At 34.8% G+C, this 25,186-nt stretch overlaps 1 protein-coding gene across 6 annotated transcripts in view; it reads left to right on the plus strand.

The window, feature by feature from the left end:
* EXOC6 (exocyst complex component 6) overlaps positions 1-25,186 on the plus strand; it is a 187,786-nt gene that overhangs the window by 38,311 nt on the left and 124,289 nt on the right. For 5 of the 6 annotated variants that reach the window (XM_046654551.1, XM_046654545.1, XM_046654546.1 and 2 more), the window contains exons 2-6: positions 2,218-2,389; positions 3,672-3,719; positions 3,808-3,898; positions 7,636-7,681; positions 20,633-20,837. In XM_046654551.1, coding sequence (XP_046510507.1) covers positions 2,218-2,389; positions 3,672-3,719; positions 3,808-3,898; positions 7,636-7,681; positions 20,633-20,837 — 562 coding nt within the window. Of the gene's footprint in view, positions 1-2,217; positions 2,390-3,671; positions 3,720-3,807; positions 3,899-7,635; positions 7,682-20,632; positions 20,838-25,186 lie in introns of those variants that run through there. The other variant, XM_046654550.1, reaches the window with a different exon arrangement.

The following is a 25,186-nucleotide window of genomic DNA, read 5'->3' on the forward strand; positions in this document are numbered from 1 at the left end:
GTTGAAACAGCATGTGCAAAGCATAGGACAGGAATATGCCTGGTGTGTTTCAGGAACCACAAAGAAGCCAGTGCTACTAGCATGGAATAAGTAAAGTGGAAAGTAAGTAGTAGGAAGAAGGTCAATGAGATAACATGGGGCAAAATTATATAGGACTTTATGGGCTGTTGTAAGAGAAATAGAGTTTTGAGCAAAAGAGAGACAAGGGATCTGATTTGTGTTTTAATGGGATCATTCTGTCTACTGTGTTGAAAACAGACTTAAGGGGAGCAAGGGTGGAATCGAGGAGATTGATTCGGAAGCAGTTGGCAGTAATCTAGGCAAGATACATTGATGGCTTAGTTCAGGGTGGTACTAGTGGAAGTAGTAAGGATATGGTTGGATTCTCTGAATTGTTTTTGTTGGGAGGGTGAGAGAGAGAACAGTCAGGGAGGAATTTAAGGTTTTTTACCCAAGCAACTAGAAGAAGGGAGTTTACTGAGATGAGGGAAGACCGAGAGAAGCAGGTTTGAAGATAGGAGTTTATTTTGGACACGTTTGAGATACTTATTAGCTATCCACTTGGGGAAATATAAGAGTTTGAAGTTCAGAGGAGAGATCAGGGCTGGGAATATGCCTTTGGGAGGTATCAGTGTGTTTATGGAGTTTAAAGCTCTAAGTCTGGATGAGATTGAGAGAGTAGTATAGGTAGAAAAAAGATGTCCAAGATCAGAGCCTAGCTCTATCTCAGCTCTTAAAGGTCCAAGTTCTTAATAATCATCATCCTATATTGTTTCTAGTATGATAATAGGTACTTATTAAAAACCTAAGACATAGAAGCTGCCCTCAAGAAGCATATGGTCTATATGGAGAAACAAAATTAAAATTACAATACAAGGTAATGTATGATTATGTGTCAGAATGACTGGAGAGGACTATAAGTTTACCTGTCCTGCAGATGGAAAGATTACTTGGTTTGGAAATGATTGACAAAGGCCTGTTGGAGGAAATGGGACTTGAACTGAACCTCAAATCTGGGCAACAGATGGGAAGATCCACTTTTGGAAGGTCCCCAAGACTACCCTCAGGTTCAGTGATTTACTAGGACTCACAGAATTTAGCAAAGCCGTTATACTCACACTTACTGTTTGTTACAGCAAAAGGATACAGATTAAAATCAACAACAGGAAAAGGCACATAAGGCAAGGTCTAGGAGAGTTCCAGGCAGGAGCTTCTAGTTGTCTTTTCCAATAGTCATGTGGACCAGCTTACTTATCTCAGCAATGATGTGTGACAATACTCATGGAGTATTGCCAACTAGGGAAGCTCACCCCTGTTACCCTGGTTGGTCACATAGACGTGGCTGATGGTTGCTGACCTTAGTCTCCAGCCCCTCCAGAGCGATACTGTGTGGCCCAAGGCCTCTACCCACTGTAAATTACATTGTTAGTGTAGACCATTTGGCATTGCCCAATGCCGCCAAGTAAACAAAGACATCTGTTAGGCAGGACATTCCAAAGACTTACCTCCCAGGAGCTGGGGACAAGGGCCAAACCTTTTTTTGGACAAGGTTAATCTTTTCCTGCATGGCAGGTGGAGGGTGCCCTCTATGTGGAGACAGCGTGAACTGAGATACAGGAGGAATGTGTATGCCCTGTCTAGAGAACATTGTGGTGACTGCAGTATCGCCTTATACTTGAGAATATGAACTCCAGAGCCAGACTACCAGGATTCATATCCCAGCTGTCACTTGCTAGTTGTAGAATTTATGGCAATTACATAATCTGTAACTTATCTGTAAAGCAAAGGTAATAACAATACCTACTCTGTAGGCTTGTTGTGAGGATTAAATAGTTAATATATAGGGCATTTAGAATAAGTCCTGATACATAGTAAATGCTATAGAAATCAGGAGTTTGTTCATTCATTCACTCACTGATTCTTTTTTGAGTATTAGTATGTTAAAGACTCACCTCCTGAGCCCAAGACCTTTATTTCCAGATACCTACTGATATATCTAGAAGGCTTGTGGCTCTATTTAATATTAACATGTTTAAGAAGAAAGTAAATATTTTTTTTAACCCAAATTATTTCTACTAGTGGCAGCACTATCAACTCAGTTTATCTGTTCAGGGATTTTATTTCAAGATATCAGCTGTTGCAAGGATCGGGCTTAATAAAGAATAAATTTTGGTGACCTGGGAAATTAATGTTAGCTTTCTGTTTATATACTTACAGGTCTGTGTATGATGACCAACCAAATGCGCACAAGAAGTTTATGGAAAAGTTAGATGCTTGTATCCGTAATCATGACAAGGAAATTGAAAAGATGTGTAATTTTCATCATCAAGGTTTTGTAGATGCTATTACAGAACTCCTTAAAGTAAGGGCTGATGCAGAAAAACTGAAGGTAAGAACTGGTAAAAATTCTGTTTCCCTTTACCCTCATTAAGTTACTCAAGTATTAGTTTGTGGTGCATATGTACAAGTCATTATTAAGTGTACTACTTTCAAGAAGTGAATTAGTCTATATATTTGGGAATGCTCTTTATGCTCTGTTAACACAGTTGTCATGCTAATGACAGAAGTAATCTCTTTTTTTGTAAAGCAAGTAATGCATTGACTTAACAGGATTTCTTTCCATGCAAGGAAATGAACTAAAAAAATTCAGACAGTGAAAGGCCTCATTTGCAGTTTTAGAATTTTTAAAATGTCAATTAGTACATAGAGGATAGTGATAAAAAGCTATCCTCTAAAAACCTTTAAAAATTTACTATAAATGATTGTGTTGTCAAAATTATTTAATAATATTGACACTGCTTTTTTTTCAGTTTAATAGCAATGCATAATTTTATTAAAGAAAGTTAGTCTACATTTTCTGCCACAGAGCAAAACCATTATTTATTAAATAAGTCCTGGATTTGTTCAGTCAGAATACAAAATATTTAATTATAAAAACTGTCCTATTTATCTTTCTTTACATTTGGAGAGCTTAGCAGACAGAATGACTCTAGTTCACCAAAGGTTATGATTAGAAAATCATTATATAAAGGATATTCAGATAACAAGAGACCAAATACAGCATCAATGAGGTCACTGAGCATCTTTGTTTAGAAATTAATGAGATTTTTAATAAACCAGAATGTGCTTCCTTACTATGATGACCTAATGAGTCACTTAGTATGTGGGAAAATTTGAGGTTGAGCTTTGCCTGCACCTGCAGCATTAAAATGTTGCTATGGATTGAGATTTCCGTGTTTGATGTTAATCAACCACCCAGTGTTTGCATTCAGCAAAGTATGAATGTTTAATTACCATAAAATGCAATCACCATTTCCTACAGACAATGAATGGCACATAGACCTCATTGAAGTTATCAAAAAGGGACCAGTGGTCAATTGGGTCAGTGATTTGAATTGTTTGACAGACTTAGAGAAGCAAGTAAAGTTCAAAAATCTAGAGTAAATTTGAGAAGTTTGCCACAGAATCTGTTAAAAAGAACTGTCATAAGTAATTGAAGTTAACAAAAGCCCTTTTCAATCAAAAGTTCAAGTTCAAGCTGTAGAGTTAATTTGAATTTGCATTTCTTTGTTCTAAGTTTCTCATGAAGCATGATCTGATTACAAGGGTGAGCAGTTACATCAGGGCAGTTTTATGCATATTTGTCTAACTAAGGTGAAATTATTTTTAAGGTGCAAGTTACTGATACCAACCGAAGATTTCAAGATGCTGGAAAGGAGGTGAGAAAATGATACATTTGTGTGTACTCAATATGTGGATGAGATTTAACTGTTCGTTTAAAAATATGAACATTTCTTCTTTTCTAAGGTGATAGTCCAAACAGAAGATATTATTCGATGTAGAATTCAGCAGAGGAATATTACAACTGTAGTGGAAAAATTACAGTTATGCCTTCCAGGTGAGTTAAACTTGTCTATAAGGTAACATTCGGCTTGTACATTATAATTTAATGATAGAGTATAGTCATTATTCATTATGAGAATTACAGATTATTTGGTGATTGCCCCCCAAAAGCCTATGGTTATCTGTCTTATCCCCTTTATTTCCTGAATTTTCATGGTTTTCCTATATGAGAAAGCCCTCGTTTGATGATCTGTCACATCAGTCTCCTGGAACAACCTCTGCCTTTCCATTTCCTTTCTGCCTAGTTTGTCCTTTGTCTCTCAACCCCCTCCTCCACTTTTTTTGTTTTTCCTCAGAATGCTTTCCCATGGGGAGAGTGTCTTTTGATTACATTTTCTTACTTTTTCCTAATTTGCCTAATTTTTTGCCGCCTGTTTTCTATTGTTTTCTGTTTGTTGCTTAAGCAGGTTGGTTTTGCTTTGCTCAGTCTCCTTTTGCTGATAAGGTAAGAAAACATCCAAAAGTGCTAGGTCTTCTCCCTTCTTCAGTCTTGCCTTTCCTCCTATATTTTGGAAAGACTGACCTTTTAGGTTTCTGAGTTTGTGGTCTGTCTATTAGGGCTCACATATTACTGTGACATCAAATAAATTCTGAAGAAACTAACCAGTATTTTCTTTACCCGGATATATCCTATTCAAACAAAAGGAAGCAGGTATATGTCATCTTTTTCTTCGTGTAGTAAGCTAAATCCATCTCAGTGTCCTATTCTTTAACTTATTTGTTTTTTTTAGGAAGGAACCTGAACCTCCATATCCAGGGGAATAGAATGAGACACTTTGTATAAAAATCGTATGATGTAAATTTACCTTAGAATACAAATTATATGTTAAAACTGTCAGCACATTTTATTAGCTAAAAAAATTGTTTTTTGACTTGTGAGAATAGCTTTTGTTTTTTTTAGGATCATTGAAATTCTACTCAGTTTAACTTCTGGTGGACCTGGGAGTCCACCAGAACTTTGCACATGAACTTTGAGTAAAGAAAATGTCTGCTTATTATGTTAGGTTTCAGGGTTAAGAAACCTTCCTTATAGTAATGTTTAAGAATACCTCTTTGCCACCATCAGATACACTGAAATAGCCATGAAGACAGTCTCTAAGTTTGAAGGCTTTGTTGCTGAATGGTATGTAAGTGTAAAAAATTGGGTACTGATGGAATGAGAAAGAGCTAAATTCAGCTTATTCACCTAGTGGGCTATTTGAGATAGAGAAATAAAGGGAAGTAGAGGTTAGATTTAGTTGCTGCTACTGTCTTTGCTTTCAAGGCTGGAGATGAAATCTGAGTTCATGTAAACATTGTGTTCCTAATAGCCACATACCCAACAACCTCCTTTCCTCCGTCTATCCTTCTTTGTAATTATCCACTCATAAATAACTTTTTTTGTGTCAGGAAGCATTATGGTAGATTATTGGAAATATAAAGTTCAAAATGATACAGTTCCTGCTCTGAAGGTTCCTACAGTCTAATGTGAATAAAGACAAGTAAGTCATCAATTACTGTACAATTGCTTAACTCCTCCTTAGAGTAGAAGGAGTAAGGGAGGATCTAAGAAGTCACAGGATGGGGGCTGGCCCTGTGGCCGAGTGGTCAAGTTCACATGCTCCACTTGGGTAGCGCGGGGTTTCACCGGTTTGGATCCTGGGTGCGGACATGGCACCACTCATCAAGCCATGCTGGGACAGCGTTCCACATAGCACAACCAGAAGGACCTACAACTAGAATATACAATTATGTTCTGGGGGGCTTTGGGGAGAAGAAGAAGGAAAAAAAAAGGTTGGCAACAGACGTTAGCTCAGGGCTAGTCTTTAAAAAAAAAGTCGTCACAGGGTGAAGAATGCATTTTCTTGGTACATTAGTTTTACTTGATTATTTTTGAGGAAAGCATTATTTTTATATGGAAATAATGTAAGATAGATGTGAAATTTACATGAATTATTGAGATAAAACAGGAGACTTTAAAGAAAGTTTATACTTGTAGCAGCAGTTTTAGGCTCTTTCCCAGGTTGTGTGTTCACCCTAATGTTTTGGTTGCAAAATGTGAGAAATATTGCATTACATTATAGGGGCTGTGATAGAGATGTACATAGGGTCCGCACAGTTAGGGCTGGTTCACTATAGCCACCATCGCAGTTTTTATGGTTTTCAGACGAGTAAACAGTATCTTTTGTAAACTTGAAGGCCCTTGGGGTGTAGCCATAAAATGTAGAAAATCTGGAAAAAAAATGTTGCCTATTTCTCTAGTCTAGGAATATGTGAGCTGACTTGATGGGCCAATAATAATTTACTGACTCACTTTATACTTTGAAATTCTTCTAAGGATGAATACTAATCTATGTAGTTGCATTAAAGCCTTTTTGGTGGCAGTACATCATCTTGCTGAAGCTTATAACAATTTTATTGAATAATTGCATTTCTGAGCCTTTGATAGAAATGATAATACCACTAAAGATGCTTTATTATGTTTATACCTTTATTATAATTCACTCTCTGCTGTAAGCTTTTGAGGTTTTTCTTTCTTTGTGTATTTGGTGTAAAATTTTGTTTAGTGAACTATAATACAGTTGTGTTATTTTACAGAAGTGCATCGCTTAATGACTGGGATGTGTTCTGAGAAATGTGTCAGTCAGGCAATTTTGTTGTTGTGTTAACATCATGGAATGTACTGAAGGGGAACAAAATTTGATACCCCAAAATGTATCTCTTTAACATGAGGATCATTTTAGGCTGATTATTTCTTAAGAAACAAAAGACTCAGAAAGTTTTTCTTGTTTACCTAAAAGAATTCAGATAAAAAAGCTGTCTCAGGATGGGAGTTATCACCTTAGCTTAACATGAACTAGGTGGTAGACAGGGAGGAACCTAGAAAAGCCTGTTCGTTGGGCTCCCTTCAGTGTTCTTCTGTTTCTGTGTAGCCAAACACGTTTTCCAAATGTTTTCACCTTTTCATCTACCTCTGAATTACTTTCCTTCTCTTTGGAGTCCCTGACTCTCCCCACCCAGCATATTCTTTTGTCTTTAGCTGAAGATGATATTTAAGGTAATGGACTTTGGTCATTTTTGAAAGTCACTTGATTTTCCTGGGTTTCTCCCATGTATATATGTTATTAAACTTTCATTTGTTTTTCTCTTGTTGATCTTTCTCATGTCAATTTAATTCTTAGACCAGCCAGAAGAACCTAGAAGAGTGGAGGAATATTTCTTCCTCCCCTACAGTACTTACACAAAGCTGATGGTGTAGCCTACTACACACCTAGTCTATATGATACTAATCTTGTGGGACCACTGTTGTATATTCTGTCTGGCATTGATCGAAACCTTGTTGTGTGGCACATGACTGTATTTGGTATATTGAATCAAAATCAGTCAGTCTCACTGTTGCTCAACTCTCTTTCTCAAATAACTAAAGTCTGAGCTTCCAGTTCGCCTGCAAGGAAGAGATATTAGTGAGTTTCTGGATAGGATAATTGTTGGTAGATTAACATCTCAATTATAGGTGTCAACACATGCAAGTGTTTGAAGTTTGATATAATGTATTTATATATAATGTTCAATAGATGAAGAAATTAAAATTTTTTTATTTACTTGAAGTATAAAATTTTATTTGAAGTTATAGGCCTAAAACAAAGTATAAAAAAATTAATGAATTTATAATAGGCTCTTCCCAGCTTTATTTTCATCTCTCAAAAATTTTTTCATTTTGAAAGCTAAAATTAATTATATTTTTTAATGCAGTGCTGGAAATGTACAGTAAACTAAAAGAACAGATGAGTGCAAAAAGGTGAGTTGGTTTCTTTCATTATTATTTTTAATAAGAATTTTTTTTCTGTTACTGAAGGCATAGATAAACTTACTGTAAATTATAGTGAATCATGTGAAATTTTGTATTCTACCCTTAATCTTTCTTCATGCAATTTGCCCATCAGGGTCATCTAATAAAGCAATCCCTAGCCATTTATTTGTGGATCCTTGCCCTTTTAAGTGATATTAAAGATTGGTAATATTGGTGAAGGACAAATAGACAACTGAACAGGAATGAAAAAATATTGATTAGCTTACCAAAGTGTTAATATTGCATACAATCAAAGGCTTAGTGTGTATTGTGAGTCCACAAATGAAAAGTGTGGGTACTTATATTTTGACAATGTGGGCTAATATAGTTCATGTTCTATTTTGTAACACAAATGAATACATGATAAACGAAAAATAAAGTGATTTTTAAAAATTTATTATTATTATTGTTATTTTTTTTTAAGATTTTATTCTTTTCCTTTTTCTCCCCAAAGCCCCCGGTACATAATTGTATATTCTTCATTGTGGGTCCTTCTAGTTGTGGCATGTGGGATGCTGCCTCAGTGTGGTTTGATGAGCAGTGCCATGTCCACGCCCAGGATTCGAACCAACAAAACACTGGGCCGCCTGCAGCAGAGCGCGTGAACTTAACCACTCCGACATGGGGCCAGCCCCTAAAATTTATTTTTTATTGCAGTAACATTGGTCTATCACATTACATAAATATCAGATGTACATCATTATGTTTTGATTTCTGTGTAGATTACATCATATTTACCACCCAAAGAGTAATTACAATCCATCACCCCATATGTGCCTAATCATTCCTTTTGCCCTCCCCCATCCCGCATTCCCCTCTGGTAACGACCAATCCAATCTCTGTCTCTATGTGAATGTTTGTTGTTTTTATCTTCTGCTTATGAGTGAGATGGGTATTTGACTTTTCCCTGTGACTTATTTCGCTTAGCATAATACCCTCAGGGTCCATCCATGTTGTCACAAATGGCCAGATGTCATTGTTTCTTATGACTGAGTCGTATTTCATTGTGTATATGTACGACATCTTCTTTATCCATTTGTCCCTTGATGGGTACCTGGGTTGCTTCCAAGTCTTGGCTATTGTGAATAATGCTGCGGTGAACATAGGGGTGCATATATCTTTATGCATTCATGTTTTCATGTTCTTTGGATAAATATCCAGCATTGGAATAGCTGGATAATATGGTGAGTCTATTCTTAATTTTTTGAGGAATCTCCATGCTGTTTTCCATAGTGGCTGTACCAGTTTGCACTCCCACCAGCACTGTATGAGAGTTTCCTTTTTTCCACATCCTCTCCAACACTTTTTGTTTCCTGTCTTGTTAATTATAGCCATTCTGACAGACATGAGGTGATATCTCGTTGTAGTTTTGGTTTGCATTTCCATGATTATTGGTGATGTTGAACATCTTTTCATGTGCCTTTTGGCCATCTGTGTATCTTTTTTGGAGAAATATCTGTTCAGATCTTTTGCCCATTTTTTAATTGGGTTGTTAGTTTTTTTGTTGTTGAGATGAGTTCTTTATATGTTTTGCATATTAACCCCTTATCAGGTATATGTTTTGCAAATATCTTCTCCCAATTGTTAGTTTGTTTTTTCATTTTGTTGATGGTTTCCTTTGCTGTGCAGAAGCTTTTCAGTTTGATGTAGTCCCATTTGTTTATTTTTTTCTATTGTTTCCCTTGCCTGGTCAGACATCGTACTTGAAAATATGCTGCTAAGACCGACGTCAAAGAGCATACTGCCTATGTTTTCTTCTAGAAGATTCATGGTTTCAGTTCTTACATTCAAGTCTATAATCCATTTTGAGTTAGTTTTTGTGTATGATGTAAGATAATGGTTTACTTTCATTCTTTTGCATGTGGCTGTCCAGTTTTCCCAATACCATTTATTGAAGAGACTTTCCTTTCTCCGTTGTATGTTCTTGACTCCCTTGTTGAAAATTAGCTGTCCATAGATGTGTTTATTTCTGGGCTCTTGATTCTGTTCCATTGATCTTTGTGTCTGTTTTTATGCCAGACCATGCTATTTTGGTTACTATAGCTTTGTAGTATATTTTGAAATCAGGGAGTGTGGTACCTGCAGCTTTGTTCTTTTTTCTTAGGATTCCTTTGGTTTTTCGGGGTCTTTTGTTGTTCCATATAATTTTTAGGATTCTTTGTACTATTTCTCTGAAAAATGTTGGAACTTTGATAGAGATTGTTTTATAATAACTAAAATTTCTGATATCTTGTCTTTAACTCCCACTTCCATAAGTAGAGGGATTCTGTCAGTTTCTGAGCTTTGTGAAGATTCTATAGAATAAATTAGCTTATTCTTAGCTTGTCAACTATAAACTTGGAACAGTTTTCTCAAGTCTGCTGAGTTCTTCTTTTTACCACTTATTCTTTATTTTTCCAGGTTCTAAAATTTTATTGTTCTCACTTCTCCTTTTTTCTGCATCTGTGTGGGTTTATGCTTTTTAAAAATCCCTCGATCATCGTTTTATTGGTGTTTCAAGAAAGAGTGAAAGTGAAAGCATGTATTCAGTCAGCCATCTCACTAGTATTTAAGATCCCACTTCTCTTTCCTTGGGCTTATTGTGCCCTGCCATATTTTTGAAAGGGTAAGTGTCCATATGGAGTAATGGGCATGGGCAGATGTTATTCCTGCTGATCAACCGGAGGTTGCCAATTAGTGACCTACAGAATGAAACTAGCCCCAAACTAGGTATATTTTTTTGACTTGCAAAATATTTAAAAAAATATTTTTTTATTCAGTTACTGTCACTTCACATTTGTTAAAAAAAAATTTGGATTGATATTCAGATGATGCTCAAATTTGAATCTTGACTCTTGAGCTCAAGTTTGACATCTCTGATTCTTGTTGAATCTTTTCATTTGGATGTTTGTGGAATAATATTGCAGTGTATGGGTGTACCACAGTTTGTTTATCCATTCACCTTTTGAAGGACATTTTGGTTGCTTCCAATTTCTGACAATTACGAATAAAGCTGCTGTAAACATTTGTGTGCAGGTTTTTGGGTAGACATAACTTTCATTTCATTTAAATAATTACCTAGGGGTACAATTGCTAGATCATATGATAAGACTATGTTTAGCTTTGTAGGAGACTGCCAAACTGTCTTCCAAAATGGCTTTACTATTTTTCATTTCTACCAGTAATGAATGAGAGTTCCTGTTGCTGTTGCTCCACCTCCTCACCAGGATTTGGTATTATCAGTGTTTTGGATTTTAACCATTCTATTAGGTATATGGTGGTATCTCATTGTTGTTTTAATTTGTAATTCTCTAATGGTATATGATGTTGAGCATTTTTTTGTATGTTTATTTGCTATTTATATATCTTCTTTGGTGAGGTGCCTGTTCAGATCTTTTACCCACTTTTAAATTTGATTGTTTTCTTATTGTTGAATTTTAAGTGTTCTTTGTATATTGTCGATACTAGTGCTTTATCAGATATGCATTTTGAAAATATTTTCCTCAAGTCTTTTCATTCTCTTAACAGTGTCTTTCTAGAGCAGAAGCTTTTAATTTTAATGAAGTCCAACTTACCATTTTTTTCTCCACCCATCATGCTTTGGTGTTATTTCTGAAAACTCGCTGCCAAACTCAAGATCACCTAGATTTTTCTCTTATGTTATTTTTTAGAGTTTTATAGTTTTGTGTTTTATATTTAGGCCTATTTTCCATTTTGAGTTAATTTTTCTGAAATGTGAAGGTCAGTGTTTAGATTAATTTTTTTTTAATGTGGATGTCCAGTTGTTGCATGTGGATATTCATTTGTTGAAAAGACTGCTCTTTCTCCATTGAATTGCCTTTGTTCGTTTGTCAAAGATCAGTTGACTCTATTCATGTGGGTTGACTTCTGTGCTTTCTGTTCGCTCCCATTCATCTATCTGTCAGTCCTTTTGTGAGTACCACACTCTCTTGTTTACTGTGGCTTTATAGTAAGTCTTGAAGTTGGGTAGTGTCAGTCCTTCAACTTGTTCTTCTTTAATATTGTGTTGGCTGTTCTAGGTCTTTTACTTTGTTGTATAAATTTTAGAATCAGTTTGTTGAAGTCCACAAAATAACTTGCTGGGATTTTGATTGAGATTTTGTTGAATCTATAGATCAATTTTGGAAAAACTGACATTTTGGCAATATTGAGTCTCCTGTCCATGAACCTGAAACATCTCTTCATTTATTTAGATTATCTTTGATTTCTTTCATTAGAGTTTTGTGATTTTTCTTGTATAGATGTTGTACATATTTGGTTAGATTTATATGTATTTCATTTTTTTTTTGGTGCTAATGTAAATAGTATTATATTTTTAATTTCAAGTTCCTGTTGTTCCTTGTTGGTTTATGGGAAGACAGTTGATTTTTATATGTTCACCTTGTATTCTGTGGCCTTACTATAATCACTTATTAGTTCTGAAAATTGTTTTGTCAGTTCTTCGGGATTTTCTACATAGACAATCACAGACAGAGACTTTTAGTTGTTTCCTCCCAATATGAATACTTTTTATTTCCTTTTCTTGTCTTATTGCATTAGCTATGACTTCCAGTATAGTGTTGAATAGGAGTGGTGAGGGGGAGATCTTTGCCTTGTTTCTAATCTCTTGGGGAAAAGTATCTTGTTTCTCACCATTAGGTATGTTAGCTTTGTATGATCTCTAGTCTTTTAAATTTGTTAAGGTGTTTTTTATGGTCCAGAATATGGTCTATATTAGTAAACGTATGTGAGCTTGAGTAGAATATGTATTCTGCTTTTGTCGTAGTCTATAAATGTCAAATAGATCCAGTTGATTGATGGTGCTGTTTAGTTCAACTGTATCCTTGCTGAATTTCTGCCTGCTATTTCTGTCAATTACTGTTAAAGGGGTGTTAAAGTCTCCAACAATAATAATGAATTTGTCTGTTTTGCCTTACAGTGCTATCAACTTTTGCCTCACATATTTTGATGCTCTGTTACTAGGCACATGCACATTAAGGATTGTTATGTCTTCTTAGGGGTTGACCATTTTATCATTATATAATGCTCCTCTTTATCCCTCATAATTTTCTTTGATCTGTAGTCTGCTTTATCTGAAATTAATATAGCTACTCCAGCTTTCTTTTGATTAATGTTAGCCTGGTATATCTTTCTTTGTCCTCTACTTTTGATCTTTCTCTGTCTTTATATTTAAAGTGGCTTCTTTTAGACAACATATAGTTGAGTCTTGTTTGTTTGTTTGTTTTGGTGAGGAAGATTGGCCCTGAGCATCTGAGGCAATTCTCCCTCTTTTTGCTTGAGGAAGGTTGTTGCTGAGCTAACATCTGTGCCAATCTTTCTCTGTTCTATGTGGGATGCCGCTGTGGCATGGCTTGATGAGCAGTGCTAGATCTGCATCCGGGATCTGAACCTGTGAACCCCTGGCTGCTGAAGCAGAGCATTCCAGCTTAACCACTGTACCACCAGGCTGGCCCTTAGTCATGTTTCTTTTTTTTTTTTTTAATCCACTTAGAATCATAGAACTTCTAGAAAAGAATGTAGGATGGTATTTTCACAACCCTGGGGTAAGCAAAGATATTTTTTAGAAGAGTCACCAAAAGCTACTATAAAAATTAATAAACTGGAGTTTACTTTTTTTCCATAAAGAACTCTTTTTTTTGTTTTTTTTGCAGGGAAAGATTCACCCTGAGCTAACATCTGTTGCCAATCTTTCTCTCTTTTTTTTCCTCCCCAAAGCCCCAGTACATAGTTATATATCTTAGTTGTAAATCATTCTAGTTCTTCTATGTGAGCTGCCGCCACAGCATGGCAACTGACAGATGAGTGGTATGGTTCCACAATTGGGAAGTGAACCCAGGCTGCTGAAGCAGTGAGTGCTGAACTTTAACCACTTGGCCATCAGGGCTGGCTCCAAATTGGACTTCAGATTAAAAATTTCTGCTCATCCAAAGACACTTTTAACAAAATTGATAGACAAGCCACAGACTAGGAAAAACATCTGCAATATGTTTTCTGACAAGACACATAACCACAATATTTAAAGACCTTCTACAAATTAAATGTGAAAGGAAAAAAATTAAAAATAAGGAATTTCTGTTTTCTGGTTTGACATGTAAAGAGCTTTGAAGTCATCACTTCTGCCCTCACAAAAAGATAAAAGCTAAACAAACTGAAAGTTAAAAATCTTTTTTAAGTCCATCAGAGAAATGAGATCACGTGGCAAACTGCTGCCCCCAAAACTGGAGAGGCAGGCAATACAGACTATCACAGTTTACTGAGAGTAGAAACCACTGCTGGAGCGTGGTAGGAACACTTAAGGTGATTAAGTCTGTACCAGCTTGAGACAGAAAAATTCCTGGGGGCTCAGCCTTAGGAGGACCCCCACATTTTTGAGAGTTTTACCTTCAGGAACCCTCCCAGATTCTCAGGGCGAAGATCACAGGGAAATATCAGTAGAGGGAGAAAAAAAGTAACTAGTTTGAAATGTGCTCAGAGTGCTTGCTTCTCCTTGACAAAGGCAGGCTGGGTAAATTTTGATATGCATTCCATTACCTGAATAGATGTTGACTTTTTATTTCTTGTTATTTTTCATAATCTGGTTTTTCTTCAAGGACTTGAACCACTTTATGTAAGTTGTTGGATTTGTTGGCATAAAGTTATTCATAATATTGTCCTATTATTCTTTTAACATCTGTAGGATCTGTAATAATACTTGTCTTTCTCATTCCTGATATTAGCAATTAGTGTCTTCACTTTTTTTATGGATATTTTCAAAAATATCTAACATTTATTTTCTCTCTTTTTTAAAATTTGATTTCTACTTTTATTCTTATTATTTCCGTTCTTGTGCGTGGGGTTTAATTTGTTCTTCTTTTTCTATCTTTATAAGGTGGAAATTTAGAAAAGTGATTTTAGGCCTTTCTTCTTTTTCTATTGTAAACGTTTAAAATTATGCATTTCCTGGGTCTGGCCCGTGGCTGAGTGGTTAAGTTCGTGTGCTCTGCTTTGTGTTGGCCCAGGGTTTCACCCATTCAAATCCTGGGGGCAGACATGGCCCCACTTGTCAGGCCATGTTGAGGCGGTGTCCCACGTGCCACAACTAGAAGGACCCACAACTAAAATATGCAACTATGTACTAGGGATTTGGGGAGAAAAATCAGAAAAAAAATTATGCGTTTCCTTCTGAGTGCTGCCTTAGTTGCGTCCCACAATTTTTGAAATATTATGTTTTCATTATCTTTTAGTTTGAAATATTCTCTAATATTCCTTGTTATTTTTTTAAACGCTTGGTTATTTTACAAGTGTGTTAATTTCCAAATATTTGGGGGATTCTTTCAATATATTTTAATCTTCATTATTAATTTTTAGTTTAATACTGTTGGGCCAGTGAATATACTCTTTATGATTTCCATTCTTTGACATTTACTGAGACTTGTTTGGCGGCCTATCATGTTACCTATCTTGGTGAATACTTCTTGTGTACTTGTAGAGGCTGTATATTCTGAAGCTGTAATTAGCTTTAGTGTTCTAGAAATCTCAGGTCAAGTTAGTTGTTAGTGCAGTTTAAATTTTCTAAATCCTTAATTTTTTTTTGTTGGTGAATTCTACCAGTGATAGGTTGTTTTCAACTTTTGTGGGTTTATCTGTCTTCTCTTTTGTTCTTTAAATTTTGCTTTATATGTTTCAAAGCTCTATTATTAAATGCATACACATTTATGATTATTTTATGTTCTTAGTAATTAACCCTTCATCATTATGAAATGTCCTTCTTTATCCTTGATAATATTCTATGTCCTGAATTCTACTTTGCCTGATATTCACATAGTCATTATAGTTATTCTGGCATGCTTATACTTTGTGTTTTCATCTTGTATCTTTGACACCCTTTTACTTTTAACGTCAGTTTTTATATTCAAAGTATATTTCTTGTTAACATCATATAACTGGTTCTGCTTTTTTTCTCCAATGGACAGTCTCTACTTTGTTCTTGGAGTTTTTAGACCATTTACATTTAATGTAATTATTATTGTGATTGATTTTATTTTTTAGTTTTAATTTTTTTATTGTGGTAACATTGGTTTATAACGTGGCTGATTTTAAATGCATCATCTTGCTCTTTGTTTCTTTTTGTCTCATCTATTTTTGGTTCTTACTGTCTTTCTTCTTTTATGACTGAGTTTTTAAAATATATCTTCTTTATCTCCTCTATTCATTTATTAGGTATATTCTTTGTTTAACTTTTTAGTGGTTACTCTAGAGATTACAATATGCATGTTTAACTTATCACACAGCTCACTCTCAAATAATATTATTATATTTCATCAACAGTATAAGAAACTTATAATAGTACAATTACATTTATCTCCATCTTGCCTGTTGTGCTCTTGTTTTCATACATTTTACTTGTAACATATGTTAGAAATTATATATATACAAATAGTAATTAAAACAGATTATTTTATACTTACCAATTTCTCCTTTCTGTTACTCTTTTTTTCTGTTTTGAAGATCCAGGCTTCTATCGGGTGTAATTGCCTTATGCATGCTAAACTTTGTTTAGTATTTATTGTAATACACACCTATCAACTAGAGAAAATTATTTTTGCTTTTGTCTATCTGGAAATGAGTTTACTTTACTTCCATTTTTCAACAATGGTTTTATTGGATATGGAGTTCTAGGCTGTCAGGGGTTCCCTCTCTGGCACTGCAAATATTATATTTCACTGTTTTCTGCTCTCCATTGTTTCTGTTGAGAAGTTCTATCATTCTTATCAGTGTTAGAAATTTGTAAGAGGTCTTTTTTCTTATGGTGACTTTTAAATTTTTTCTCTACATCTTTTGTTTCTATAAGTTTGACAAATGGTGTACTTAAGTGTGGTTGTCTTTGTAGTCATATTGTTTAGGATTTGTTTAGCTCAGTGGATCTGTGGGTTGATACTTTTCATCAATTTTGGCAATTTTTTGGCAATTATCTCTTCAAATATCTCTTTTGCACCATTATTTTTCTCTAGAACTCCTATTATATGTATATTAGATCATTTAATGTTGTCCCATAACTTCCAGGAACTCATTTCCTCTTTTTCACTCTTTTTTCTTTTTGTACTTTAAGTTGGCTAATTTTTTAGACCTATTTCCATTCACTGAGCCTGTTTCTGCTGATCTCAGACACTACTCCTTTTTCTCATGCTTTGTATGTATGTGTTTTAGTTTGCAAAATTTCTGTTTGGTTGTCTTTACATTCATGGATCATTTTTTCTCCTGTGTCTAGTCTGCTGTTAAGCCCATTGAATGAATGCATTCATTCTGGTATTTTTTTATTTTAAACATTTTCATATGATTTTTTGTTAGAATTTCTGTTTCTTCACTAAAATTTCCTGTGTCTTCATGCATATTGACTATTTTTTCTACTAGATTCTGTAACATTTATAATAGTTATTTTAAAATTTTTGTCTTTTAATTCCAAGATCTAGGCCTCTTATAAGTATGTTTCCATTGACTTTTTCCTTTTAGTTATGGGTTACATTTTCTGCTTATTCATGCATCTTGTACTTTTTGTTATATACAACACAGTGTATTTAAAAAGAATAGTAGAGACTGAAGTAACCACTTCTATGATAGGACAAACTCTGGTAAATTGGAAATGCTCAAGAGAAGGCAAATGAAGTAAGAATAGTGGCATAATTTGTACCTTGTGGGCCTCAGAATCATTAGAGTACTCACGTTTTCCATTTATTGATGACAAATCTTCTTTTGAAATGTCTCATATTTATAAAAACAGACAACTTGGCAGAGGTTTAACATAGGGGGAAATTTACTGTGGTAGTGTTTCCAAAAAATAAAAAATCAGAGATTTAAAAATCCCAACAGTTAGAACATTGTTACATTTATTATAATAGATTTATAAATAGGGCAATAATCTGTTTCTAAATAATTTTAGTTAGAGATAAATTCCATAATATATTGTTAAATAGGATATGAGCATATGGAACTGGAGATGTTATAGATGTATGATTGGATACTGCATGGTAGCATCAGATCATGGGTGCCTCTGATTTTCTGTTTATGGTTTTTATATTTTTCCAGTGGTTATGGATTACTGTTATTTTTTAAAAACAGCATCATGTATACCAAAAGAGAAATGGTAATCTATTATGCAAAGTTTGCTTGCATTTAGAAATAGATAAAGCTTAGGAGATTTGTGGCTAAATTTTAGAAAGGATCCAAGGTCTGATCTTTGGCTTCTGCTGTCTGCCTAAGATTATACATCTTCTGTGTGCCTTAGCCTGGGTCTCGCAGAAGCAAGGAGGTATGCCCTTATATTTTACTACTTTTTTAGGGAGTATAATTCTAGAGAAATTGAGCAAAAGAGAAATGAGATAGGGAACTTGGTAGGGCAGATATGAGGTTGAGTTATTGAGTTAGGTAATGCTTAATATTGATTAATTTCAAAGAATTTTTGGAAGTTTATATAAAGTATTGTAAATCAGAACATTTCATCCAGAAAGGGGAAAGGAGAATTAATCTTTTGGTTTCCTTTTCTCATTAGTTAAGGATTCAACCCACTGGCATTAACTGCTCACATTTCTGGGTTGTATGTGTGGGTGCTAGGAAGGTCTTGTGATGTCTCATGGCTCAGTGACACAGGGAAGCCAGGGTGGGAGGTGAGAGATGGGTAGCATGAAGGAAGGCACAGTTATGATCTCAGTTGATTGTGTCTGTGGTATGTTGCAGAAGCTACCGCTAATACATTTCATTTAGCATCTGTCACTTATGATTTCAAATATGTTATAGGCATTACCATGAATTTTCAGAAAGCGTACCTGTGTAGAGAGAATACTTTTGAGGTATACCTAATTTAAATCAAATCAGGAAATAGGCCAGGATCAAATAGTGCCTATTGACTATTAACTAATCTGTTGTGTCTGAAATGTTATTTTACTCAGAAAAGATATTATTCATGATTTCACATCATCTAAATCTGTAACGTGTTAGGTATAATCAAAATCATTGTAATGACATCACTCCACGTAACTTCTCTCCATAACATCACCTAAATATGTTAATTTCTGATCGCATGTATAGTTTATTTATAACAATTCTAATGATTTTAAATAACCAAGATAAAACTTAGGTGTCTAATTTTTAAATTAGTGGTAAGATTTTGTGACAGTTTGCAAAATATACTCTGTCTTTGAGAATATGGGCTAGAAAACCAATAAATACCTTTAAATAGCTTTTCAACTTACTGTCTTTTCAATTTACTTAACTAGTACCTTTTTTTGTTGTTTAGATAATGCCTTTTCTCATTTTAATATCCAATTCAATGGGAAGGTATAGAATATTATTTGGTTAATTAAAAAAATTACACCTACTCTGAAATGGATTTTGGTGGTGAATATTGTAGGATACTGACAATTTTGTAAAGTCTCAGTCTTTCTACAAATTAATTGTAGTATCTTGGGCAAATTACAGTAGTCCCCCCTTATCTGTGGTTTTGCTTTCTGTGGGTTCAGTTACCCTTGGTCAACCAAAGTCCAAAAATATTAAATGGAAAATTTCAGAAATAAACAATTCATAAGTTTTAAATTGCACTCCATTCTGAGTAGCATTATGAAATCTTGTGCCATCCCTTCCAGGACGTGAATCATCCCTTCCTCCAGCATATCCATGCTGTATATGCCACCTGCCTGTTAGTCACTTAGTAGCTGTCTCGGTTATCAGATTGATTGTTGTGGTATTGCAGTGCTTGTGTTCCAGTAACCCTTATTTTACTTGATAATGGCTCCAAAGCCTAGGAGTAGTGATACTGGCAATTCGGATGTGCCAAAGAGAAGCTGTAAAGTGCTTCCTTTAAGTGAAAAGGTGAAAGTCCCTGACTTAATAAGGAAAGAAAATAATGGTATGCTGAGGTTGCTAAGGTCTATAATTTTTATTACAGTACATTATAATTGTTCTATTTTATTGTTAATTACTGTTGTTAACCTGTTTCTGTGCCTCATTTATAAATTAAACTTTATCAAAGGTATGTATATATAGGAAAAAACATAGTGTATATATAGGGTTTGGTACTATCTGTGGTTTCGGGCATCCACTGGGGATCTTGGAACATATCCCCTGCAGGTAAGGGGGGACTACTGTATAAGGGGGGACTATTGTATATACTCTTTCTCTGTGTTTCAGTTTTCTCATCTGTAGATTAACAGTAATATCTGCCATAGACATCTACCTCGTAGAGGTCTAGAGAAAATTAAAGTATGTATATGAAAGTATATGTCAGTTTCTGTAGGGCACAGGCTATCCTTTACTAATTGCTACATACCCACCATGTAACCATTGCCATATAAGTCATAACCAGCAGTTCTTCTTCTAGGCATTCACTAAATATTTTGTTGAATTGAAAAAATTCACTCTATCAGTGGTGTTTTACTTGGTTTTTGTGACACTTATATTATACTAATTGCCTTAAATTGTGTAAATTTTTTTTAAAAAGTTCCTTAAAATATATTTTACTTTAAATTTGAGTTAAATACATGCTATATACTTTTTTGATGGTGATGGTTTGTGAATAGGAGAGATATTGTGAAATCACATATCAAATGGCTAAATATTCTAATTAAAGATTGGAATTATTATACATATACATTGTATTATGTGGTGACATGATAATGCTTGTAACGTTATAGATTTAGATGAAGTGAAATAGGGAAATCGTATGTCAGTATAAGTCATGAATTTTCAGCCTGCAGCTTGTTCATATAATTTATAGTTTGTGCTTGGTAAATAGAAGTAAATGTTAATTTTACGTATTTTACCTATAACTATGTCCTTTTTGGTGGGAATGTTGGACTGATTAATTATTTGGACTTGTAAAATTAATGTAATTAGAAGTTTTTATAGAGTTTTCTTTTTAACTTCTCACAGGTATTATTCTGCTCTTAAAACTATGGAACAATTAGAGAATGTGTATTTTCCCCGGGTTAGTCAATACCGGTTTTGCCAGCTAATGGTAGAAAATCTTCCTAAACTCCGTGAGGATATTAAAGAAATCTCCATGTCTGATCTCAAAGACTTTTTGGAAAGCATTCGAAAACATTCTGACAAAATAGGTGAAACAGCAATGAAACAGGTGAGATTTAAAAAGGAGAATTTTAATTTAATGTTATTTAATAATCCAGGTTATAGAATATCTCTAATGTTTACTTTTTTTACTTATATAAAATGCTTACTTTTGTTTCATTTTTACCCTTTTCTTGTCTTTCCTGATTCTTGGTTAGAGTGGATTTCATCAGCATTATCTTTTGGTTTGCAGTTTATTCCTTAAGTAAAATCAGTCTAACAGCTCATCAGCTGATCTGTCAGCAATCATTCCCCACAGGTGGTATTACATTAACTTTTGCCAGCAGTCCAATTTGGTATAGAATTAGCTGAAAGTAGCAGCCACAGAGGCATATAGTAGCCCTTTTATGCTAAGGTTCTAAGTTGCTCCCTTTTTAAAACAGAGTATTATCTTTGAATTAACAACTACAGGGCAATAATAAAAAGACAAACAATGGGGAAAGATTTGGCAGTTATAAGTTAATGTACCTACTTTTTGAGTCAGCGGTTCCTCTCCTAGGTATTTACCAATGTGAAAGGAAAACGTCTTCATGATATTCTTAGCAGCTTTGTTCACAGTTGGCTAAAAACTGGAAACAACCCAAATGGACATCAAAAGGACAATGGATACACAAATTGTACTATACTCATAAAATGGAATGTTTCTTAGCAATAAAAGGAGTGAACTGCTGATTGTACAACGTATGTGAATCGTCCAGACGTTATGATGGGCTATAGAATCTGGATACGAAACACACACTGTGTGTAATTTCATTTATATGCAGTTCTAAAGCAGGCAAAACTAATTTAAGGTGAAAAAAAAATCAGAGCAGTGGTTGCCTCTTGGTGGGGAGATTGCCTGGGAAGGGACATAAGGGGACTTTCTGAAGAGATGGAAATGTTCTATACCATGATAAAAGTATATCCACTTGTCAAAAATTGTACCGTTAAGATCTGTACATTTCAGTGTGTATAAATCTTCCTCAAAGGGAATTGTAAAAACTAACTGGGGTGTGTGTGGAGTGAGTTAAAGGTATAGATGAAATAAGAATGTATAAATATTACTTGTTGAAGATAAGTGATGAGTACTTGAGAGTTCATTATATTATTCTTTTTACTTGTTTATATTTGAAATTTTCATTAATAAAAAGTTTTAAAATGATTATAATTTAATTAAAATTTCTAAGAGTTAACTGTTAAAACTCCCACTAATCACAATGTTATAGACATAAAGCAAAGCTCAACATGCTTTCTAACTCGTGAGTTTTTTTCTCAAGTATTACAGATTATTTTAGAGAAGCTTTTATTTTATTTTTCTAATTAGAGAAATATGTCTATATCAGACTCTTGTCACATCAGAAGAAATAAAAATGAAAATTCAGTATATGAACTTTCTCCCTATTTTAACTTTTTAAAGGACTTTATAAATCGGATAATCTCTGTTATATTTCTGTTAGTTGTTTCAGCTTTTCACAATACTATATTCTATGTTAATTTGTTTAATAGATTATTTTGAGGATATATTGATTTTGAAAATTCTTTACCAGGATCAATTTACTTTAATAAAATGAAAAATGTTTACAATAGTGTAGGAGTTGTGATGTACAATACTGTTTTTTTAAAGTTGCTTTTTAAAAAAACTTTGCAGTTAACTGTTGCTTATCTGTACGTGGACTAAGGCAGATTTGATTTTCAATTTATTTTTTATAGTATTTCTTCTTCCGATTAATTAAGTGCCTGGTTGACAAAAATATCTTTATTTGCTGTAAATAAACTGAGACTACAAAATAGAACTTAAGTCAAACTTATTACCTCTCTTTTCTATAGAAGCTAGGCCTGAAGCCATTTTCCTTACCATTGGGATGATAGGAAAATGGTTCGTTGTGGGGAGTAGTTTAGGAACAGAAATGGTTGGAGTATAGGCCAATGGATTAGAGTTGAAACACCAGATTAGTAGCCTGGAAAAGATAAAGACTGAGAAAGTATGAAAGAAGATTTGAAGCCAAAGATCAGGAAAAGAATCCATAGATTCTGAATCTAGAGACTATAATTATCCCAGAGAACTGTGTAGGTTAGGAAAGCCTCAGGAATGGAGAGCTAAGTAGAACCAAAGGATTGGTTGTTAACTCACTGTTAAGCTAAAGTGTGGGATTTCATAGTTTTCCTCTGAAATGATCACTTTTCTCCTCCACTGTTCACACTTCAAGATACTAATAGGATTGGTACATTTTTTTATGACATGAGAATCAGGGGAGCCACTGATCCTTCCTGTAGCACCTCCCATTTCTTCTCAGGATCCTAAATTCTCATGACTGGCTGCCTCTGCTCAGTTGAGCGGTCTTCTCCATTGGAGCGCTCTTCAACATTATATTCTTGCCTTCAGGACCACGGTGTTTTCAGTACTTTTTCTCCTATGTCTGGCAAGGAATTCTGTGTATGCCATGGGGATAAAAAACACAATCCTTGAAAAGGTTTTTATAGTATGAGGATGTGAATAGTAGTTTAAAGTTCATGTCCCATTATACGCTTTAATTAAGAGTGTTATTATTAGACTTATCTTCTCTGACCTGTTTTTCATAGACCAGTTTAGGGCTCTCTTCTTAAGCAGTCCACCAAATTACGGGCCCTAGGATTTAAGGTTGATGAGAATGTCCTGCTAGGAGGGAATAGACTCTTCCTAGTTTTTTGTTAGTGCTGTTGAGTCGATTCTGACTCCTAGTGACCTTGTGTCCAGCAGAGCTGAACCCTGCCTGGTCTTTTTCTGCCATCCCCTCACCTTCTGGTGCTCTATCAGACAATGCTCCACTGCTATTCATAGAATTTCCATGGCCAGTTCTTTCAGAAGTGGGTGGCCAGGTCCTTCTTCCTAGTGTGTTGTAGTCTAGAAGCTCTGCTGAAACCTGTCCACTATGGGTGACCCTGCTGGTATTTGAAATACTGATGGTACAGCTTTCAACATCACAGCAACACATAGTCGCCACAGTATGACAACCGACAGGCCAGTGGTGTGGTTCCCTGACTGGGAATTGAACCCCGGCCCCTGTGGTGAGAACACTGAATCTTAACCACTAGACCACCACTTCCTGGTTTACCACCATGTTTTTCTTGTAGGGAGAATCAAGCTCACTCCCTCTGCAACTTAAACACAGACCTTTCATACAGAAAGACCTTTCCTAATCATCTGTCTATAGGGATTTTTTTCTTTACGATTTCTCCTTTAGAAAAGTGTCTCCCATGGAATTGAGAGGTTACAGAGTTTTCTTATGGTGCGAGCTAAAGTCCTTATGATCTGATAAGAAAAGTTGTATTTTGTTCTGTTTTGGTATCCCTCCTGGTTTGCTTTTAGTTTCTGGTGTTTTTTGAGCATTGGAAGTCTTCTGGAGTCTCTCATAAACTGTGGTCACTTTGGCAAAATCACAATTTGGTCCTGGAATCCCCTCAGGCAGCAAAAGTGGAAACCTCATACTTTGCAAAGTAGCTCCCTACCTTGGGTACTCTCTGTATCCTGTGCTTTATTCCAGGCTCTCATGTCTTATTTATGGATTTAGTTGTTACATATTCACTTGAATGTCCTATTGGCACCTCAAACCTAGCATTTTTAAAAGTAAACTCATCTTCTCACTAAATCTAATTTTCCTATATTTCCTATCTCAGTAGTATATCCTATTTTCACAAGTCAGAAACCAGGAAGTATTTTAGACTTTTCAGGGGTATTTATACTCTATTTAATTTGTTATTGAGTCTCACTTAGAAACTATTAATTCTACTTTTAAATATCTGTAGATTCTGTATCTTCTTCTTATATATCTGGCCTGTTGTTATATCAAATTAATTGTTCTCCTTATCTCTAGTCTTTTCTCCTTTTGCTTACTGTCCTAAAATGCAAGTATGACCATATCACTTCCTCTGTAGTGATTCCCAGTTACCCTTGGCTTAAGTTCACAGTCCTCGGCATGAAACAAAAGCCTCATCTCTTGATACCTCCTCACCCTCCTGTACTATGGCAGTATCAAGTCTCATAAATTTTTGAATTCACACATTGTTTCCTCTATCTAAAATGCCTTCCATTCTTCCAAATTTCTTAGTCCAATCAGTTCTTGTTTTTTTCTGCCAAAAGCTGGCTTAAGCATCACCTTCTCTGTGAAGTCTGCCTTCCTCATCTCACTACTTCCAGCAAGAGATGGTCACTTCCTCCCCAGTGCATATATCTGTTGTACTTTTCTGTTATGCTTTTCACACTACATTATAATTGCATATTTGAGTTTTTAACTAGACTGTGAATTTTTTAAGATAGGAATTATATCATATTTATTTTTGCCGCCTTAGGATCTAGTACTGTGCCAAATGTGAGTGGCACAAAAAGTTATTCTTTTTGAAGGA

This window comes from Equus quagga, chromosome 2 (genome assembly GCF_021613505.1).
Source record: "Equus quagga isolate Etosha38 chromosome 2, UCLA_HA_Equagga_1.0, whole genome shotgun sequence".
NCBI classification, from domain to species: Eukaryota; Metazoa; Chordata; class Mammalia; order Perissodactyla; family Equidae; genus Equus; species Equus quagga.